Below are 22,478 nucleotides of genomic sequence, written 5' to 3'. Positions count from 1 at the left end.
GGACAAATTTTCTATTCTTCACAGTCACATTGTGGATAAGGTCAGATAACAGCATCAATAACATCACATGACATTGTTTGCAGGTAATGAATAATTAAAATCAATTAAACTGACAAATCAACCCTTCTGTCAGGGTTATTATCATAAGACTAGAACTGAATAAGCATGATACATTTATCTTACTGAGGCTTATTTTCCTGACTGCGGGTATAATCCATGTCTTTGTTGATTCATTTCAATTATCTAATTCTATCAGTTTATCAAGATGCAGCATAAGCCCGATCATCTGTGGAGTTGAAGTGTCCTTGATTGACTCCATTCCCACTGCTCAGTGACCCTGACCTCTGATCTTACATCAAAACTGTCAGGACCAGCAGCAAACTGAGGAGGCCACTCAGCAAAGATGCTGATGCCCTAGCTGCCGTCCCGTCAGTGGGGGAGGTGGTGTGACCCACAGGTGGATTGATCTGCCCCTGGCAGTGTCTCAGGTCTGCTCCAACACAGGCAGCATAGCCCATAGCATGTGCAATATAATTCTGCTCATGAACACCAGTGAAGAGGTGGGCCATGGGTCCGCGTGCCAGCACCGCCACATCCTCTCCGCTGTGGGTGGTCGAAGTTAGGGGGGCGGCAGAAAACTGGACGTAATCTTTGCTTTCTATAAAAGACACAGATATTCCAAAAGGTTACTTTATCAAAACTACATTAGAAGAAACAAAAATGGAAAAATTTTGGAAATGGAAAAAAACTTTACAGCAGTTTTAATGACTTTTTCATAATTTTCTTTGTCCTTAAATTTAATCAAGATATACAAATATAATAAAAGAGGTTTTGTGAGCAACCTTTTCTGTCAGGCTGTTGCAAATGTTGCATTGACTTGGCCCCTCCTCTGCTGCTCTTCAAGTGAGAGCTGCAGTGGTTTTCACAAAGAAGAAGAAAGACTGCAGCAAGTCACTGGCCAAAGCTGTAAATAGGTCAAATATCTTTTGTAACTTCCATGGTGTTTCTTACTGATTACATTCTAAACCAGATAACAGCACATCTAGACCACTACACGCCTCCTCCTTAATTAGTGGAAGAAGGTGCATTGTTAGATTTTAGGCAAACATGTGCACACAGCTAAAGTGCACAGCAATGAGGGAGACAGTGATTTGAACTGATTAATATTATTTTATGATCCTCACACCCCTGTGCCATCACAAGCAGGTGCCTTCACACCCTCCATCCAATGAATGGGCTGCAGTCAGTGTTTGGATGGTGAAGCAAATTAAGAAGAGAAACAGAAGGGGTCTTTGGTGGAAAATACATCATCACACACTTTTAGTGTCATAAGACATGGTTGACAGAAATTACTTTTAAAGTAAAAAGTTCATAAGTTTCTCTCTTTTTTTATGCTTTGTCTGCCTTTATTTTGTGGCTGATCTGGAATTTTGCTCATAAAATTAAATCTGCGAAATTTCTGTAAGTACGAAGGTGGGTGAAAAACAGAGTGTCTTACTAGTGGTCACATTGCGGATGTCAGGGCGTCTGCCATTAATCATTTTGTGTCCAGGTCCATTGCCATACATCAGTGTTGTGTAGGGTAAGAAGTCTGTCCCCCATAGTGGAGATTTACCTGGAAAATACAGGAAATATATTTCATTTATCTTGTTGTTCATTTCTGCCTCAGAGCACTGGACACATGCACACACACTCAATGCATACACAAACATAAAACCACAAAAGGTTGAGTTTCTGGGTCCCAGAGGTACTGCAGGAGGTCTCGAGCTTGTTGGCTATCTCGGTGTTTCTCTCCAGATGAGCCATTAGCCTGGCAAGTTTCCCTGCTGATGAAGAGCTTAAGAATTTCACCATCACTGCTGGAGTGCTGGGAGGAGGAGGGTAAAAGAAAGATAGGAAAGATGGAGTAGAAAGGTGGGGAAAGTATGACAACCGTATCTCAATCAATATGCTCAAAAAGCTTTGAAAATTCGTATTGACATGATTGTGAGCTGAATCTTTTAAAGTGAATGTTTTCACATAGTATAATAGAGTATACTTCGCAAACCACTGAAAGCCGAACTAGAAATAAAATGAGAACAAAAACATTTAGCAATCCTTACAAGTCTGTCAATACAGTTAAGAGGAGAAGACAGTGAAGTAAAGTGTTTAAATTTGATATTTTCAACACTGGCTGTTCTGTCTGAGACTGTCCAATTGTTTTCTGAAAAAGAAACACCTATGATTTCAGACATTTCAGTGAAGGAGAGAAAACAGAGAGGAAGAGGAGGTTGAGAGCTGAGGTCATTGAGGTACACAAGATCAGGAAGATCTTCAAAATGGCACGATGAACTGACAGAGTAAGAAAAAGTTAGAAGGGAAATGGATGAAAATGCTGTTTACAGTGGTGGAGACAGGTAGAGGGAAGAGAGATGAGCAGAAAGCAAAGGACAGAAATAGAAAGATGAGCAGGAGAAAGGCAGCCAGATATAAGTGTTTACTCAGTATGTAATTACGGGGGAAAGAAAGCAGAGGAAATGTCAAGCTGCTGATGGCTAAGGCCCACTAAGCTGTAAGGAAGTCAGCAGTCATTATCAAACAAACACACACACACATACAATGTGGATAAAGACATCTGAAAGGGGGATATGGACAGGTTAAACGGGTTAAATGCTGCTACAAAATTTGTTGAAGAAAGAACTGTATTCAGGAAGTCAGGCCACAATTACCCAAAATGCTCTGTCCTCGAAATGTGTAACCATTGAAGGTAAGAGGGTGGGAGTGGTCAGCTGTCACTATAGTGAGAGTTTCATCCTCTTTGGTGAGTTCAAGGCCTTTGGCTATGGCATCATCAAAAGCAACTGCCTCATGGAGGGCCATGTATGCCCGGCCTGCGTGGTGAGCCTGGTCGATTCGCCCACCTGGACACACACAGAGGAAAGGCTTAAAGAGGGTGGTGAAGTGGCTTCTGGTATTAGTTGGTACTTTAAGTGACCGAAACAAATGTCACAGCTTAACTAAACCAAGTGAGACTCATTCACTTTTCCCTGAAATGGATTGAATTGGGTAAGACCAAGCCATCATGTCAAATGATATGATCAGGCAGCTGGACAAGAAAATAGTGAACAAGTTAGGCTGACACATGAGACTTTCCCTTGAGTAAAATCAAACACAGATTAGGATTTGAGACTTGATTTGATGTTGACAACTGTGAACGTTTTTTAACAATAAAATTTTAAAAGGTGTGAAAGTTTGACTTGGTTAAAAATAGAATAATAAGCCGGTCTGTGAAATCCACAAATTTTTTTATCTGTTAGTCCAATAAAATGTACATTACTTTACCTTTTAGTTAGGAAATTGTTTTAGCATTTGTTTTTAATGTCTTATTTGAAGAATTACTTTACAAGACTTTAAACATATCGCTGTACTTGTCTGGCAGCATGTCAACTGATTTGAACTTTGAACCTGCTCGAAGTTCCTTTATTTTACATGAGACTTATCCTAAAACACTTGAAACTCAATATGGACTTGATTCCAACTATGTAGAAAAGTCAACATTTTACTTGGACTCATCTTGCAGGACCTTTTAGAGTCTGATTTGCCTCAATAGCCATGACTTAGTTGCTTTATTAATTGGTTAAGTCTATTGATCTTCTATTTCTTGTCAAGAATAGCTTTAAATTTTTCTCAGACTTGGGTCTGGATTATCTTAAATTACATGACACTTGATTTTGCTTTGTCTCTCATAACTATCCTCCTAACTCTGACCCAAGACTGGACTTGACTTACCTTTAATGCCTCCGCACTCAACTTAAACTGTTGTTAAACTGTTGTTAAATTACCTTAGAATGCAATTAATTTCTAAATGAAAAAGTGAATAGGTCAGGTTATCTCGGATGACAGAGGACTCTTCTCAAATGACTCAAAACTCGACTTGCCTCTTACCAAAAGCTCTTCTTTTGTGGATAGAGTGGCTCTTGCTGGGAAATTCAGTCTGTGTAAGTAATTTTATTTTTCTAAAACTTTATCACATCCCTCCACACCTGTCGTCTGTACTAGCTAAATCAGAAATTGAAGTAGACCTCAGTTAATTAGTTGTGATCTCAGTGAGCTGTCAGTTCTTGGGTGCACCATATGTCTGCTTCTATTTATACATTTGCCGTTATTTCTCAAGTCATTGTGAAGACACTCTGCAGAACCATGGACTCCCCAGGCGGCTGCCTCAGATTAAAGGAGAGATGGAGGAGGAGGCCAGAGCAGCAGTCATGTGGAGCAGAAACATATCACGCAAACACACTACACTATAACACATACTGCGGCAAACTCATTGAGCTGTAAGCATAATCAATGTCAAGTCACCAATTACTGCAGGTACATATTCTTCTCTGACATGATGCATTGCGGAGGTTGGAGACATAGCCGGCAGCACAAAGATTAACCTAAACCAATGAATACCAGTGCTGAAATCAAACATATTGTAACACTAGTTAACCATCCCATTTACTGCAGAGAACATATGAAGATAAAAGTTGACAAACAGCTGCATTCTTTCATGTGTCTTGACAGTTAATCCTGGAAAACACTGATTGTCATGGATCTGTTATGATTACAGCTTTGTTTTAAAAAAGTGAAATGTCTGAACTAAAGCAGAGACAAATATTCATGGTAGTATTTCTTTCATTACATTCTCAGAGGAACAAACCCTTTCTTAGTGCGGGGTAACATTGCATTGAATGCTTAGATTTTCCTCTAGCTTCCTGAAGTTGCTGGAATGTTGTCCCAATTCTCCAGACAGTCCTGGTATAACTAAGATGTGTTTTTAGGCCTCGTTGCTTGAAATTGCTTCATTAGTTCTGCACACACATCTCCTGTTGAACGTTTAGTCAGGACTTTATGATGGTAACACCTTGACTTTGGTGGTATTGTGTCATTTCGACACACCTATGGAAGCATACTTAGAGCTAAAGTAAATTTAACTTTAGGTGGGTGTTTTGAGATGTTTCTTCAGTATATCCTGAAAACTTCCCTGCCTCTTAATGCCATCCATTTTGTCCTCTAAAAGTGCTCCTCATCATGATGCTCCTACCAGCATGCCCCACAGTTGGAATAATGCTCTTCAGCTTAAAAGCTCCTCCAAACTTTAAAAGCAGAGTTTGTTGTTTCATGAATGCCATGTAATTGTTTTTTTAAGGACTGTTTCACTAAGTGCAGTGATGCTGTGTTCTTCTATGGCCCGGTAGCACAAAATATAGCAAGATTCTGTCTGTGGACATGAATCAACTGGTGTACTTTTCATCATTATCTCACTTTTGCCCTGAGACTGAAATAGGTACTTACACTTAAGTACTGTTGTGTGTGCAGGTGTGGTCCTTCAAGAATTTGGAGATATCCGTCAAGGTTGCAGCCATCTTGTGGAGGTACACATGTGGGTTTTGTTTTTTCTTAGTTTGTCCTGGCTTATTTATTTTAACTGAGTATTTATAGCTGATATTCTGGAATGTTTAAAGCTCTTCACAGGAAAAGGCAACGAAGCATATGTAAGCATCTGATCCATGTGATATAGCAAGTTATAAGTGAAATAATGGGGTGAGCTGGCCTAAAAATTACTAGATATGTAACTTTTAATAACCTCATTCTGCGTGATTGTAAACTGCAAACTTCATCTATAGTCATTTAAAAATCATAAGTACAGGATGATAATTTGATTGAGCAACCAGAAACAAAGTTTGTTTGTTTTTCTTCCTTTTTTTAGTGAAAACTTATTTTTTCTTGTAATTCTCTAGCCAACCTCCAATGGTTTAAGTGATGGGAGCTTTTGCCTTACCCTCCACAAGCAGGAAGAAGCCGTTAGGGTTTTTCTGCAGGATGCGGATGGCCTTTTCCGTGGTCTCAACAATGGTCGGATCCATGCTTGGGTCTCTTTCTGCCTCAAAATGCAGATCACCGGGTTCAAACAGAGCTGGGGAGGGATAGGTAAACCGAATTAAAATTACAATATGTCCAATTAATCTGCCCTCTGTAGAAGCATACCTACACACAAAGTCCCATTTTCCTACTAGTACTATGTCCAGCACAATTTCTGAGAAACAGGAATTAACAGAAATAAAAGAGGGACAGTTGAACTTACATTTGAGCTTTGAAAACAAGCACAATGCTAAGACTAACACAATGTCTGGTCCATGTTTGCCTAATGGGAAAAATAAATTCATCAAGGAAGCTGACATTAATCAGTAGTGGTATATCCACCTTACCAGTTTCAAGAATCAAACTTTCAAGAGTCAAAGCAGCTTGCATGATATCTCTGGTTGTCAGGTTGTCTCCAGAGCAAATGAAGTGAAGTGACAGAGTGTAAGAATTTAACATAATAGCACACTTTTTAGTTGACATTTAGTTCATTTTAAAGCATCATTTGGTAATATTCAAAACATTTGTATATGTATTCTAAGTTGGTTTCTTGCAGGAAATTAAATTAGGTGGTTAACCCTTGTCTCATCACAACATCCCTCATGTAAACAATAAGAAGATAAAGCGATCATTCAGGTAACATTTACCACGCAGTTACAGTATAATGTGTTAATTAGTGAGCTGTTGACTTGTGTTACTTTTGGCAGTTTTCCCTGCTTCCACTGTGAGCTAGTATTAAACCTTTGGTGTATTTTTCAATGTGTTAGTGGACAAGTGTTTAAAACTGTTTTGAGAAACAGCCATTAGATATCATACCACCTTTGCTAATGCAGGCAGTGAAATATATATCAATAGGAAAATCACAACAACAGCAACAGTATAAATCATTGTACTTGAATATCTAATAATCATAAAAAGACTGTTTAACAGTCACAGATGTGATAGTATTTGTGACGGCAAATAATGTATTGGAGAAAATTCAACACATACAGTAATCAAGGCTTGCATCACTAATACATGAATGAGTGACACTGGAGGCCTATAGTTGTTTTGTTCTTCAAGGAATAGACAGCCCTCTAAATAACTCGGTGCCAACTCCAAGAACACTGGATGCAAACCTCTCAACATAAGGTCTCTTTCATCCAAATCCTTATTATTAAGAAGAAAACTTGTTGCATCAAGATGAACATGTCACTCTCAATGAGCCCTGATCATATCTACTTAAAAAAAACACTTGCATTGCTGAAAGAGTTGCAGGCGTAGCAAATTTAAGCATTCTCCTTACTCCAAGAATTTCCTCAACAATGAAAGTTTTAAAAACAGATGTATGTCTTTGGAGTGCCTCATACTCTATTTCCCCCTCCCACTGAAAAGCACACAAAGAAGCACTTCTGTTATTTGCATTGTATTGTGCACATGGCCCCTACACTGAGTTTTTATTTGACTTCTCTGACTTTTTAAATTTTTTTCATTATTGTTGGTGGTTTTAACATTCACGTTGACTCTGTTAGTGGCACTCTAAGTACTGCATTCATTTCCTTTTTGAAATCAATAGGTTTCCTACCCACTGTCACAATCATACACTTACAGAATTGACCATTCCCCTATAACACTATAATGATAACGTAATTACTACAAACGTTATTTCTTAAATGTCCATTTATGAATACTGCAGAAGGCAGTTCTTTAAACTTTACTCTAACTGAGTTGGGCCATGTGGTCGGCAGTGCCACAGCCTCTCCATGCTCAGCTCTTGATACTGTAGCTCCACTAAAGATGAGAGTTGCAACACAGTGTCAGAACAACACAGGATAGTGTATCTTGAAACATACACTGAGAAAACAGAAAAGGGAATGGCGTACCACTGATTTAGATTTCATACTATCATGTCATACTATCATGTATCTATAATAATAACATAGCTTTAATAATAGTAACACTTCAGCAATATCATTTCACTTCTGGGATTATTAAAGTATCATTGAACTGAATTCAATTGAATTGAATTTCAATTTAAAAAGGGTCTTAATTTATGTTATAAAGCCAGAACACAGAGTATTCTCTCCCAAACTGATGCTGTAAAACTAGTCCACACATTCATCATATCCTGGTTGGACTATTGGAAGGCCATCCTTTATCTGGGTGTCCAAACAAGCCCCTTAAAATCCTTCTGTTCCTTCAAAATGCTGCTGGCAGAGTACTAATTAGTACATCCAAGAGAGTTCACATTTCTCCTGTGTTAGCCTCTCTACGCTGGCTCATTGCATAATTAAGAATCGAATTCAAAATCCTTCTGATGACATACAGAACCTTCAAAAGTAAAGCTCTGTCTCATCTGAAAAATCTGATTGTTCCCAATCACCCTACAGGAGCTCTTAATTGCCCAAACATTGGCCTGCTTGTGGTATCAAGAATTCTTTATGCTAGAACGGATGGCAGAGCTTGTATTTTCAGGCTCCTCTCCGGTGGAACCACCTGCCTGTCTGGGTACCAAATGTTGACACTTTGCTTTTAAGATTGTGTTTAAGACTTAAGATTTTTCTTCTGTATTATAATGCTACTACTTACAAATTGTGTTATAATCATTTTAATCGTCCGATCTTTATATTTTCTGTTATCAGTCCATGTATTATCTTTTATTTTATATTGTTGTTTTAGTCAAATTCTTACTTTGTAAAGCAATTTGGGTTGTTCCTGTGTTTGAAAGGTGCTATATACTGTAATTAAAGTTGAGATGGTGAAGCTTTACCTTCAGATGAAAACAAATGCCTAATACGACAAAGGAGAATGGAAAAACAAACTTTTACCCATCAGATAGTCTGTGGTTTCAGGATCAACTGCATCAAATTCTTTTTTATTCCACACATAATGGGCTACCTGTAACAGAGAGACCAGAAACAATATTTCTGTCAGTAGAGTCAGTATACCATTCTTTAATATGTAAAGATTCTTAACCTGACCAGAGTATCAGGGTATTTTTAATTCCATATCATATAGTGTTGCTGTCAGATAAATTCTTATGTGCTCATATGAATACTACTAAAATAACATTTGTCACGAAAAAATGCGTAATCATTAACGACTTTTTAGACTTTATAAAATGATTCTATTCAGTTCTACAGTTTTACAAATTTAGGACATAATAATATATTATCTGGCCCAAACCTTAGATTAAGATCAACAACACATGACATATTACACTGTCATTATTGAACAGAAACTGTGGCAAAATGAAGCAGTGTGTAAAAAACAGTAGGAGTCTGGTGCTGATGATCAATGCATTGATCAATTGAGCATCTGCAGGTGTGAGCACCTCCATAAGGAAGAGTGGACCAAAATTCCTCCACAACCATGTGAGCGACTGATAATGTTATACATTGTGTTTGGTTGAACAGAAATGTTACCTTTCCAGTTTTCATGCTTTTCCACTCCTGGATGAGGTTACGTCCATCTTTTCTCTTGCCCAAGGAGGAGAAATCTGTGGGGTACTCTGGGTCCTTGGTGCCCCTGGGGGTCATATATTTTCGACCTCCACCAATGATTACCTGGAACCCGTCAGAAACTCACATATTCAAACACAATTTGCAGATTTAAGAATGAAATAACACATTAAACATTGTCATGAAATCATTTTGTGTTATGGGGAAACATACATCGATATCTATGTTTTTGATGAGCTGGGATGCAATGTCAGTGCAGCCGTCCGTCTTGGCAGCATCAGGCATATCTGCATCACTGTACCACTTCCTGCTGGCACTGTGGGCATAGGTGGTTGCTGGGGTAGCATGTTGCACTCGAGTGGTTGTTACTATGCCCACAGACTTGCCTATATCATAAATACAATAGCAGTCATTTTTCATTCACAGTGACAGTGGTGTGTAGAACAGGCACCCTGCAGAACTGAGTCAGTGTTTACTGCCATCTGTTATCTGCCAACACATATCAGTAAAAATGCACTTATTCACCTTTTAACCATGTCTAGGTTCTGAATAGTAATGTGTTTCTCCCCCATCCAAATACGCATACACATGTCATAACATGTATTAACTTTATACACAGCATGCAGTACCTTTTTACAACAATCACAGACCAAAGTGTGTAGTGGATCAGTATCTTTCCCAATAACACTTTGATAGTTACTGTGCCTTGAAAAAGTATTCATATGTCTTGAACACAGACTTAAATGTATTTCATTGGTATATTATGTGACAGGCCAATACAAAGTAGCGCATAATTGTGAAGTGGAAGGAAAATGATACATGATGTTCAAAATCTTTTACAAATATAAAATCTGAAAAGTGTGGCAGGCATTTGTATGCAGCCCCCCTGAGTCAGTACTGTGTCAAACCATATTTCACTGCAATTATAGCTGCAAGTCTTTTGGGGTATGTCTCAACCAGCTTTGCACATCTAGAGGCAGCAATTTTTGTCCATTTTACTTTGCAAAATACCTCAAGTTCAGTCAGGTTGGATGGAGAGCATCTGCGAACAGCAGTTTTCAAGTGTTGCTACAGATTCTCAACAGGATTTAAGTGTAGTTTATTCTAACACATGAATATGCATTGATCTAAACCATTCCATTGTAGCTTTGGCTGTCTGTATAGTGTTGGAAGGTAAACCTCTGCCCCGATCTCAAGTATTTTGTTCTCTAACAGGTTTCTTCCAGGATTGGCCTGTATTTAGCTCCACCCATTTCCCCATTAACTCTGACCAGCTTCCCTGTCCCTGTTGAAGAAACGCATCCCCACACCATGATGCTGCCCCCTCCATGTTTCACGGTGGGGGTGATGTGTTCAGGTTGATGTGCAGTCTTAGGGTTCTGCCACACATAGTGTTTTGCATGTAGGCCAAAAATTTTAATTTTGGTCTCATCCGTCCAGAGCACCTTCTCGCACATGTTTGCTGTGTCCCTTACACTGCTTGTGGCAAACTGCACAGGACTTCTTTTGGTTTATTTTAAACAGTGTTCTAGCCACTTTTCCATAAAAGCCAGATTTGTGGAGTGGACCACTGATAGCTGTCCTGTGGATAGATTATCTCACCTGAACTGGGGATCTCAGCAGCTCCTCCAGAGTTACCACGAGCCTCTTGACTGCTTCTCTGATTTGTGCACTCCTTGCCCAACCTGTCAGTTGAACATGGCCGTCTGGTAGATTTGCAGTTGTGCCATACTTTTTCCATTTTTGAATGTTGGATTGAGCAGTACTCCATGAGCTGTTCAAAGCTTGTGATATGTTTTTATAACCAAACCTTTGGTTATAAAAACTAATGTTAACTTGACTGAGTGTGGCAACGTCACTCAACCTGACTGGCCTGTTTGCCAGAAAAGCAAGCATTGCTATTTGCTACTCTCAAGGTCAAAAGTCAAATGTTTTTTATTATCATGTGCAGGAATAAAAAAGTTATCAGTGCAATGAATTTTTTGTTTTATGACCTTTGAGATCTCAGAGAGCAGCGATGGTGAGATACAAGTTTTTGGGCAATTAGTCAAGACCCAAATTCTTCAGCAGGATATACATCTACCGCTTTATTCCTCTTTTAACATAAATATGTACAAATATATGTACTGTAAATTAGGCAGTCATAGTTAACTATTCGGAGCTAAAGCACATATGATTGGAATACAGAATTAATGTGGAAGGATATTTACAACTGCAGCATTTGTGGGATTGTGTTGAAAATCAAAGAAGTGCTGAATATAAAGAATTTCACCTGACAGTAGATTCAGCTCATTGACCTTTAGGAGGCAGCCTTATCAAGAACATGTAATCTGTTGCTGTACTTGGGCACTAATCTGAGGTATTTGGATTTCACACGAATATGTCTTTAGTCTGCAACTTCGTACTTCTACTGTTTTTATCCAAATAAGATGATGCTCTTTAATTTTTGTCTCATCTCATATCACTCCAAATGGTATCCAAAAGATATGTTAGAAAATAGCAATAAAGTGTTTTATGGGTTCTCTCCTCCCACTGTCCAAAAGCATGCATGTTAGGTTAATTGGTGACTCTTAAATTGTCCTTAGGCATGAGTTTGAGCATGTGTGTGGTTGTTTGTCTCGTTCGTCTCTGTATGGCCCTGTGATGGACTGGCAACCTGTCCAGGGTGTACCCTGCCTCTCACCCGATGACTGCTGGGATACTGCTGGGATAGGCTCCAGCCCCCCTGCGACCCAATCAACAGATTAAGCGGGTATAGAAAATGGATGGATGAATGGATGGAAAGTGTTTTATAATGATAAAAAAAAAGTGTTTTAGGGTGAATGACTGACTTTAGTTTTGTATCATGTCACCTTTGTGACTGCGCTGAAGTCTGCAGGTGTGATAGGTGTATTTTTTTCTTCTGGAAGGCTCAGTAAATGTATTTCACCAGATATTAGGGAGAAAGAACCAAGACATATTTAAAGAAAACACATCCCCTGACAACTCACATTGATCTTGCAACCTCGTGGAGTCCTGGCCCCTAATTTTTCAGCAAAAAAAAAACGATGATCAAGTAGAACTCCTCAGAGGACTGTGCCATTTCTGAATGCGATTTTGTAACATAATTTACTGTAGTTTCTTTTTTAGGTCAAAGACTAAAAATAGCATTCTTGTTCTATGTAGCACACACATATTTACACATCGGACTTTCAGTCAGGGTTGTGACACACTGCATGTGTGTGTTAAGAGATATCTATAACTACTGATAACAGTGGAACATGACAAGATTTGCAGTGCTTCCCCATGCAGCACACTGTCCTGTTGCGGAGCTGAGGCTGCAGCTGGAGTTTCTCCCTGTTCTCGGTGGTCCCTGAACATCATAGCTCACTGCAGAGTGCTCAGCTGTAAAATGAGTTTACTTGGCAAGCAGGGCAGTGACAGGTATCTGCTTGCTCCTCAAACAAGAATACTCAAATCCCCTTGGTTCTTTCAGTCACAGCATCGTTTGAGGGCATCCTGCATTGTGTCATTTGTTCTTCAACAAACAGCAGAAATCTATTTGCATCTGATAAAAGTGCCAGATGTCAATGCCAGTATAATTTCCTCTGTTTTTGCCATTCTTTTACAGCATCTATAAACATGAACTGTTTTCCTGGTGAATTTGTGGAAAAATTAAGACTTACTTGGGCCATCTTGCTCTATTATGACTTTTTCTCTTTAGATATGAACTCTTGTTAGACAGTTCGGGATAAAACCAGAAACCTGGAGATTTCTTCATGCTTCCATGAAATTAAACAACATCTTTAAGACTTTTTTAAAAATACTTTTCCCTGCTCCTCTAAAGAAACAAAGTTCATACTTGTCTAAAATGATCTGTGAACCAAATATCAATAGCAGCATCTCAAGAGCAGTAAGCTTCTCCCCATGGTAGCTCACAAAACCCAGCTAATCAATTGACATAGTTAATTTGTACAGTGGTGAAACTCACCAGCATCTTTGGCCCACTTCAGGATGGATGTGACCTCATTCCCCTTCTGAGTTTTGCAGACGCCATTGCGAGCCGCTGCATTCACTCCAATGATGTTCAGATTGGATTTCACTCCACACAAATATGCTGTTGCTGTGGCTGCGCTGTCTGGAATCTGGAAGTCCACACTGTAGGTCTGCACAACACAAACACAAAAAGAGGAGCTCAGGAAATCTGAATAATCATTCATTTCTCTTTCGGCCTATCATATACACATGAACACGACAACAGAGACCAGTTGAGGGGTTTAAAAGAAAAGACAGAAATTAACATCATGATCTTCACTTGAACTTTTCTATTCACTGCTATGACCTTTAGCAGGAGTTTAGTTAGTATCTTAATTTCTTATTGTTTTAGTTAAGACCACTATTTATATATATATATATATATATATATATATATATATATATAAATAAACACACACACACACATATGTATACATACGTACACACAAAACAGCTGACTGAGTTCTCTTGGAAAATGTCTTTCTTTTTATAGGGTTTTTTTACATCTCTGCTTGAAATGGTCAAAATCAGCTAATCTAGTTTTATCATATTTATGTATCTATTTATCTATTTATTTGATCAGGGTTTTATCAACCCTTCCCTGACTGGTTGTCTTTATTAGAGACTATGTCCCTATGTGGCCTTTGTTCATGCATTACAAAATGACCTATGATAACTTTAGTAGAATACGTGACCTCTTATGGCTGGGAGAGTAACTATATGTGAAGAGTAAAAATGGCATCCATGTAGGTAATGGTCTGATTATAAAAAGAACATATTTTAGCCCTGACCATGATCGTTTTCTAAATCAAACCAAAAACAAACCTAACCACAAAATGACAACAGTGTTTATCATGTCAATAAACTGAACATAACTTAGAAGTAAAAAAAAGAGAGAAAAGTTGCCATTTCTTGGTCTTGAACTTCACAATTGATTCCTCCCTCCTCCTTATGAGGATTTGGTAGCTTTTTTAAAGAAACGCTTGAGAATGACATCTGCTCTTGAAACGTGCACATGAGTCATGTTTCTGTCCTGCTGGGATACTTTAAAGGACACTTTTATGGCCGGTATTTAAATGTATGAACAGAAACGACCAGCACTGGAGGACTAGTTGTTGGATTTATCAGTTAGGATTAGTAATGAGCCGGGATGGTGTGTTGATGTCAGAATAAACCAATAACAGGCAGAGTGGAGTGAGAATATTTCATGAATAAAAGTAGTAGAAAGGGGAACAACCCAAATCAGAATTTGTTTTCAGAATTACAGCAACTTATGATGTCACAGCTCATCACTGTATTTATGTATAAATGTGCATATACTTCTCAACTCTAACTGTGTTAGTTGCCCTGTGTGCAGTAGTTATTTATCACAGAGCAACTAACACAGTTAGAGTTGAGAAGGATATGCACATTTATACATAAATACATTCACACAAACACCGCTGTCCCACAGCAGATGCATGACCACAGCTCCAATCATGTTCATATTCAGCACTGAAGCTCTGAGGACAGAAGGTTTCAAACACTGTTCAAATATTAGGTTCAGCCTTTTTAAAAATGACTTTACTTGCTTGTATGACATGTGTTTAATGAGCACCCACAGGTAATGTATACTGCAGCTGACAAGACAAATCAAATGGTAGTTGTGGATGAAAGAAAACTACTGATCACTAATAAAGACAACTTATATGTATTATCCATGTTTGTATATTATAGTAATGAGTTTATATTACTGTATTGGACATTTACACAAGTGCAAGTGTCTGTGCATCTATACATACAATCCAATGAGTGTGCACGTGTGTGATAGCATTCACGCACCTTAGCCAGCCCTACATGGAGGAACGTGTCCATGGTCATCACTGTCTCCTCCCCTGTTTGGTTCTGCAGCTGTCCCTTTAGGATACGAGCCGCAGTGTAGGTGGTGATTCCCATGCCTGATGTAAACACCACAAACAGACATTCAAACATCTTCACAAATTCTTCCTTCCATAGACTCAGGAACTTCACCATTATAACTGTAAGGTCTGCCTGTGTTGTAAAGATTTAATTCAGTTCACAGATCACAGTGTTGCTGTGCTTTTCCGCATCTTCATATTCTCTTTTGGCACATTGATGAATATGATGAGAGGCCCAAACATAAATAACAAAGTAAGTCAGATTATAATTCCTGTTTGTCTCAACTGTACTGCCAGGTAAAGCTTTATGTAACTTACCATCTCCGAGAAAAAACAGGATGTTTTTAGCAACATTGGTGTTGGGCTTTCTGTCCAGTACTGACTGTAAAGTCTCCCTGGCCTGTGACCTCCAGTACTCTGGGTCCTCCTCCTCAACTGCAGGCAAACACACAGGTCAAACTAGTGTTAATCAAGAAATGCTGCTGGGAAAAATGTGGGTGTTTGATGTGTTGCTTAAGGAAAAATTATCAAATTGGTAAGGGATGGATTATGAGTTTGTTTTTTGTGTAAAAAACAAAAGATAGAGGAGAAAACACCATAAGCTGCAGGTTTAAAATGACTGTCTATTAATTCCACAAATGAAGTTCAGTTTATAAATCATGGTGCAACACTCAGCCAGTGAGAACTGTTGTATCATAATGATTCAACATGGAGTTAAGTCTGAAAACTCGTGAAAATTATATTTCCTGCTGGTAAAGACAAATAAGCTCTAAGAGTTTCTTAGCGAATCTGGGAAACGCTGCCAAAAATAGTTTGTTTATCATGTCCACTTGAATCAATAGCTGAAACGTCCTGACAAAAACTGCAGTGAAACTGTGTCCATACCTTGTGAAATTCCTCATCTTTATGAGATTGAAAACCATTCGAGAGCACCTTTGAAGTATATCATATCCTTACAGGGAAGCATCGCTCTCATCACAGGTGTAATTTTATGCTTTGAACAAACATCAAACTAAAGTGTCAGATTCAAAGAGGAGTTCTGTGCAGGAGATCACTCTGAGCAGAATTAAAAAAAACTCCTCTGGGATATGACTGCGTGTGTTAGGATGCCTGTTTGCTGCAACAGCTGTCACATCTCACTCTCATGCTCTCTTATCTACTGTGGTACATCTCTGTGTGCTGTAAACAGTTTGATATGGCAGTCCATGGTGATTGTTGATAAAGGAGTTGCACAATTCCATTTGGACTGAATGTGCTGATCTGAAAAGTCTGGAAGCATCTAAAAAAACAAATGGGGAAGGAAATGGTTTGAACAATGATAATAAAGGAAGGAAGGAAGCAAGAGCAGAAAATAAAAATAAAAAGTAATCCATGAGTGGTAGACAATTAGGTTTTAAAACAGTATGTAGAAAAACAGAAAGAAGCCTGATTCTTGGGTGAAAACAGAATCCCACATCAAAGTGATTTTCAGATGTCTGTGATCATAAATGACACCAGAATCTGTTGGCATGTGTAAAGTCGATAGGAAGAAGAAAAACACAAAAACACACACAAAAAAAAATCAAACAAATACACAGCCACACAACCCCTAGCGGCATGGTGAATTGCAGAGCAACACGTTCCCTCGACGCAGAACTTCAAATGCTCAATAACGGTGTTTCGTCTATGCCGTCGACGTGACGGATAAGCATAAATCAGACTTTATAGTTGACGTGTCGCTCACTGCGCATACGGCATGTGACGTAAAAATGATGTATTTCCACGTGGCGTGAAAAGGCAGCGTGGCGCGTAGTTGTGCACAAGTCAAAATTTGTAGTGCTTGTTTTATGGTTGCCCCGGCGTGGATGGCGCGTGATGTCAAAATGATGTATTTCTGCCTGGCGCGTGCCATGAAAAGGCGACGCGGCACGTAGTTGTGCACCAGTCAAAATTTGTAACTTGGCGCTTGCGGAGAACGACAAACTGGATGGACCAATTCGAAAACAGACTCAGCGAGGAAGTGCGTCTGTACAGGCACCTGTACAACACTACACTGAAACAGCATAGTGACCACATCAACTCCCATAACTTGTGGAAGGAGATTGGATGAACTTTGGAGAAAGAGAGAGAGAGTTCTGTAAGAGTGCGGAAGAAGCTACGGGACAGATACGTAAAAGCCAATTCCCAAGTGTGTCCATTGAAGCACACTATTTCATAACAAACAAACAAATAAAAGGTAACACAATACACTTAAAAGTCCTATAACAATATTCTAAGTACTATATCAGACTATAATGGTGATAACACACCTACTGAAATTTCAGCTTCTGCAGGCTCATCAGTTATTATGTAAGTAATGGGTGAGAATGCTCAGGAATTTGGAGGTGAGGTGGGCATCATCATCATGCCTATTGAAATTTCAACTTCTGTAGGCTCATCAGCTATTATGTAAGCAGAGGTGAGAATGCTGATCTTCTTCTTCTCCACTTTTGTCGTTGTAGAGTAGTTAGCGGTAACCTTCACGTAGCAGTGACACCTCTGTGACGGAGAAGATTGCAACTACTGGCGCATCGACTCATGCCACTATATATGTCCGGCACGACACCGTGACATCATTAACACCGCTCACGCGAGCCATCACAACGATTATACTGGGCCCTTCAGCTTCCAAACAGCCTCTGAACTCCACCACTTCAGTTCCATAGTTTTTTCACTGCACTTTATTAATGTCAAAGCTTTCCTGAGAAGATTAATTTTTCTGCATCGCAGTATCCTGCATCTATATTAGGCCATATACTGTATAATCCTTACTCAAGTTGACTGTTTCAACATCTAGTGGGCTGCAACTGCTGGGGTCAAAGTTTTTACCCCTTTCTTGAGGCCTTTTGGCTAACTGTGCAGACTGGTCCATTTGGTATTTTCCAAAGTTACCAGTCAAGCAAGACTAACTGCAAATAAATGCTTCTGATAAAATGGAACAGTCCTATTCCTCTGTACAGAACAGCTTCAGTTCAGAGATGTTCATATTTTTTTTTCATGTGAAAAAAATGTTCCTAGATATAATAGATATGTTCCTTTCAAGTGTGTTTGTAGCTAGAGCAGCAGATTTTTCTTTGCTATCTTGCTGTTCCCGCTGTTTTTTAGTGTTTTCCAGATGTTGGACTCATAAACATTGACATTATCTTAAGTGCTGTAGAAGTTACCCTGGGCTTCTCTGTGATCTCACAGACATGTCTGTTTCCTGCAATGATCTTTACCGGTTGACCACTGCTGCGGAGGGAACTATATGGGATCCAAGGAGACCCATGAAGATTCTAATTCTTTGGAGGAGAGAATCAAAAATTGTGGGGGTCTAATGGGAGAAAAAAGCTCACACTGTGGGTGGAGGTGAAGCCTCCTTGGAGTCCCTGGGTGTTCTCCTTGAGCAGGTACCAACTTGGGATTCAATTGTTCTTCTCAGGGTACTTCAGTGCCTACGTGTGCAATGACTGACCTGAAGGGGCGTCATTGGGAAGAACATCTTACCTGATCTGAACCTAAGCAGTGTTTTCTTATTATGCTTCTGGATGAGTTATGGATTGTCCATTACTAATGCCATGTTTGAGCATAATGTGGTTCATTAGTGAACCTGGTACCAAGCCACCTTTGGCCAAAGGTGGATGATCAGTGGCTTCCACGAGATAGGGTTGGAGGGTCAGTGGTACTTGAAGACTTGCCCATTGACTTTGCAGAGGTTGTCGAGGTAGTTAAAAAGCTTTCTGGAGGTAGGGCACCAGGGGTGGACGAGATTCGCTCCAAGATGCTCAAGGCTCTGGACAATGTGGGGAGAGTTACAGAGGGGGTCATGGGAGTTTGATCATCTAATCAACTATCTGTTTTGTTGACTTGGAGAAGGCTTATGACTGTGTCCCCCGAGGGATTCTGTGGGGGGTGCTACAGGAGTATGGTGTTATGGAGTCACTTTTGCAGGCTATTCAATGTCAGTATAACCAAAGCGTGAGCTGTGTTCGCATTGTTAGCTATTTGAGCTTGTTTATGGTGAGTGTTGGACTCTGCCCTTTGTCACTGATCCCGTTTGTGCTATTCATGCACAGGATCTCAAGGCCACAACCCAACCTCAGATAAGACGAAGATAATGGATGGATGGAATATTTTGAACTCGTTAACCAATGTTACAAATTTGAGCTCATGGAGTTATGGTTTTAAGTTTCCTCCCTTTTACACATTCTGGCTGTATATTGGTGTCCACATTCTTTAGAGATGCTTTTGTAAGCTTTCCCAGGCTGATGAACATCAACGTATCCTTTTCTGGGGTCCTCAGAAATTTAATTTGTTCATACAAAATAGACTCTAGCAAACCTGAGAAGATCAGACTCTGATAGATCTGATCTGTTTCCCCTATATGAAACAGGAAACTTACCCCCTGATACCTGACTGTCATCTTACTGATTAAAAAACTGTTAATCCTAGAGGTTCACATACTGTACTTATGAGACATATAGATCTAATACTGCATAATATTACTCAATAGTTAATTGAAAAATAATTATATTTTGTCTCAACTAGGCAATCCTCATCAATGTTTAGGATGTGTATGAAAATATGGTGATGTTGTGATTCAAATCTAAGCAGAAACACTGACAATTGTAAAGATTTTTTAAATCTTTAATCAACATATAAAATTTCAATTGAAATCAAATAAGAATCTCTAAAGAGTTGGACTTGGAGACTTAATTTCCACTAATATCTTCCTCAAAACTGGCATCCCCCAAGGTTGTGTACTCAGTCCACCCTTATACTCAGTTTTCACACGACTCCACTCCCATTCATAAAACAAATTACATATACAAGTTTGCAGATGACACAGCCGTGGTGGGGATGATAACCAACCAACAATGATGAAGCAGCCTACAGAGAGGAGATCAAGGCCCTAATACCCCGGTGTCAGAACAACGACTTGCTCCTCAACACCAGCAAAACAAAGGACCTTGTCACTGACTTCAGGAAACACAAGGACACGGCACAGGCTAGTTTGGTGGTCTAGGGAAAAGGGGTGGAACAGATGGGGAGTTTCAAGTTCCTTGGTGTTCATCCCTCAGAGGATCTAACATGGGGAGTGAGCACCAAGGACTGGTGACGAAGGTCCAGCAGAGACTTTTTCTCCTGCGGACCCTCAGAAAAACCGAGCTTCCACAGAAACTCCTGACCAACTTATACTAGTGCACCATAGAAAGTGTTCTGAACTGTGGATGCATGGTGTGGTTCTCCAGCTGTATCTCAGAGAAGAGGAAGGATCTCCAGCGGATCATCAAGACGGCACAAAAAATCATTGGTGCCCCTGTTCGACCTCTGAAACACATCCACTCTGCCTGGTTGAGGAACAGAGCTGAAGAGATCAGGTCTGACTGCTCACACCCTGGACAAGGTCTTTTTGACATCCACCCTTGTGGCAGGCTCAGGGTTATGAAGGCACAAACAGAAAGACTGAAAAAAAATTTCTTCTCTGGGGCTATCAAAGGTCTACTGAAAGCCTGAGCTGAACCCTTTTTTGTTTTGCATTCTTGTCCTGATATTTCTTGTCCTGTCTTTTTATTCCTTGATCTTTTTACACCACATCCTTAGTATTCCAAGCTGTTTACAATTGCAATATTTATTAGAATATTACACATGTTGCTGTGTATTGGACTGCTGTCAAAGAGAATTCCGTTGTATAGAAATGTGCAATGACAATAAAGTTTTCTATTCTGTTCTCTAAAGATAACTAGAGGGGCTGAATTAAGATCCTGCTTTAAAGTTTGAACAAAGGATTGAAGAAAGGCTAAAAGAAATTTAAAGATGGCCAAAGTTCGTGTTAAAAGCACCAAAAAAGAATTTGAAAGCTTATAAACACACAGGAGATATTAAAAATCTGAACTAAAGAAAGTGAAAGAAAATTTGAGTGTCCTAAAAAATTTTCAAGGATGAGCAATCAGAATAGAGATATTAATAATAAACAATGCAGCAAGCATACCCACAATATCAGTTTTCTTTCTTTTTAGTCTTTCTCTGGTCTTACCTTTGCCGCTGGTACATCCAAAAGTCCCCAGCAGAAAGAGAGCCAGAATGGCCACTCTTGTCCGGTCCATGGCCATGTTCAAGTGAGAGACCTGCTACTCCAACCTACCCAAAGATCAGCTCTGTAACTGAAATAATGATTATCCCTAATCATGCCTGTTAACTTTATCAGTACATCATAAATACATAAAAAAAAACCGCAAGACTGTAGCAATTTTCTTTCCTCTGACTGAGAAGACTATGCTGTTGTTCAAAAAACTGTTTGATGTTAGTATTTATTAGGGAATCATTCATGAGGCTGTGTTAAAGTCAAAGGGTATGAAAGTGAATACTCCATCCAAGAATGGTGTCTGGCAGATGCAGTGGACTACAATTATGTAAGAAAGACAGGGTCCACAGGGCTCAGATGTCTATTTTCCAGTTAACACTTTAACAAAAATAGATTACATACATTTACTACCACTCATTTTTGTTTGTAAAAATGTCCCCATAACTGACAGAGAGAAAGAGGTATAGTGGCAATAAATGCACCAGTGTGTTTTTCTTCTTATTCAGCAGGTACCTTGAACCACACACTGATAAAGACACATTTATTAGAGTTAATTTGATTACATAACGAACTGTTAGTTCAGTGATTACTGTCTCAGTTTTGAAAAGGTAGCTGATGACAAGAACTGTGGCACTTTGTTCCCAAACAAAATGAAAAAGTAGGTGAAAGTCATTTTTTTCACGCTGTAAAAGGAAGCCAACAGACACAAGATGGACTAACATTAGATGTGAAAAGCAGTGCACAGTATTCTATGACATCTCTTCTACATGCTTTTTCATGATAAAAGGCAAAAGATAATATAGTCACAAATAAAATTACCATTGTGAGTAACACAAAAACGGATGTCTGCCTCAAGACAACAAGTCTGTATCCTAATCCTAATCCTGTTACTACATGGTAATGCAGCCTCTTTATCTTGCTCTCCAAATACATAGTGATGTATGCTGTAGCTTCCTGATATCATGATGAAAACCTTTATCTCAAACTGAGCTTTCTAGCACTGAACAGTACACTTTGCTCTAAAATGGCTGGTAATCTTTAAATGTCATCATTCCTTTGATACATTCAGTTCTTCCAGACATGACAGCTCATCCGCCGTGCACTACTTGTGAGGACAGCAGTGAGTTGTTTTCCTTATGGGTTTCATTTTAGTGTATAAAC

At 39.2% G+C, this 22,478-nt stretch overlaps 1 protein-coding gene across 1 annotated transcript; it reads right to left on the bottom strand.

The window, feature by feature from the left end:
- Nucleotides 1-310: 310 nt before the first annotated feature.
- Nucleotides 311-21,375, bottom strand: alp3 (alkaline phosphatase 3). The gene is made up of 11 exons (XM_072391782.1): nucleotides 21,270-21,375; nucleotides 15,554-15,670; nucleotides 15,159-15,274; nucleotides 13,294-13,468; nucleotides 9,537-9,709; nucleotides 9,288-9,428; nucleotides 8,691-8,760; nucleotides 5,804-5,938; nucleotides 2,709-2,900; nucleotides 1,499-1,615; nucleotides 311-658 (listed from the first exon to the last, which is right to left on the bottom strand). Exons 1-11 carry the CDS (start codon nucleotides 21,343-21,345, stop codon nucleotides 351-353), a joined length of 1,620 nt encoding a protein of 539 aa, XP_072247883.1. The 5' UTR covers nucleotides 21,346-21,375; the 3' UTR covers nucleotides 311-350.
- Nucleotides 21,376-22,478: the final 1,103 nt, after the last annotated feature.

This window comes from Leuresthes tenuis, unplaced genomic scaffold (assembly GCF_036924035.1).
Source record: "Leuresthes tenuis unplaced genomic scaffold, fLeuTen1.0.hap1 SCAF_9, whole genome shotgun sequence".
Classification (NCBI taxonomy): domain Eukaryota; kingdom Metazoa; phylum Chordata; class Actinopteri; order Atheriniformes; family Atherinopsidae; genus Leuresthes; species Leuresthes tenuis.
The sequence above is the reverse complement of the archived record's forward strand: the minus strand, read 5'-3'. Positions and strand labels throughout refer to the sequence as shown.

Coding starts and splice junctions, on each gene's coding strand:
- alp3 (XM_072391782.1), bottom strand. CDS start 21,345: ATGGCCATGGACCGGACAAGAGTGGCCATTCTGGCTCTCTTTCTGCTG. Junction 15,671..21,269: donor TGGATGTACCAGCGGCAAAG/GTAAGACCAGAG, acceptor GTTTGCCTGCAG/TTGAGGAGGAGGACCCAGAG. Junction 2,901..5,803: donor CTTCTTCCTGCTTGTGGAGG/GTAAGGCAAAAG, acceptor GTGTGTGTCCAG/GTGGGCGAATCGACCAGGCT.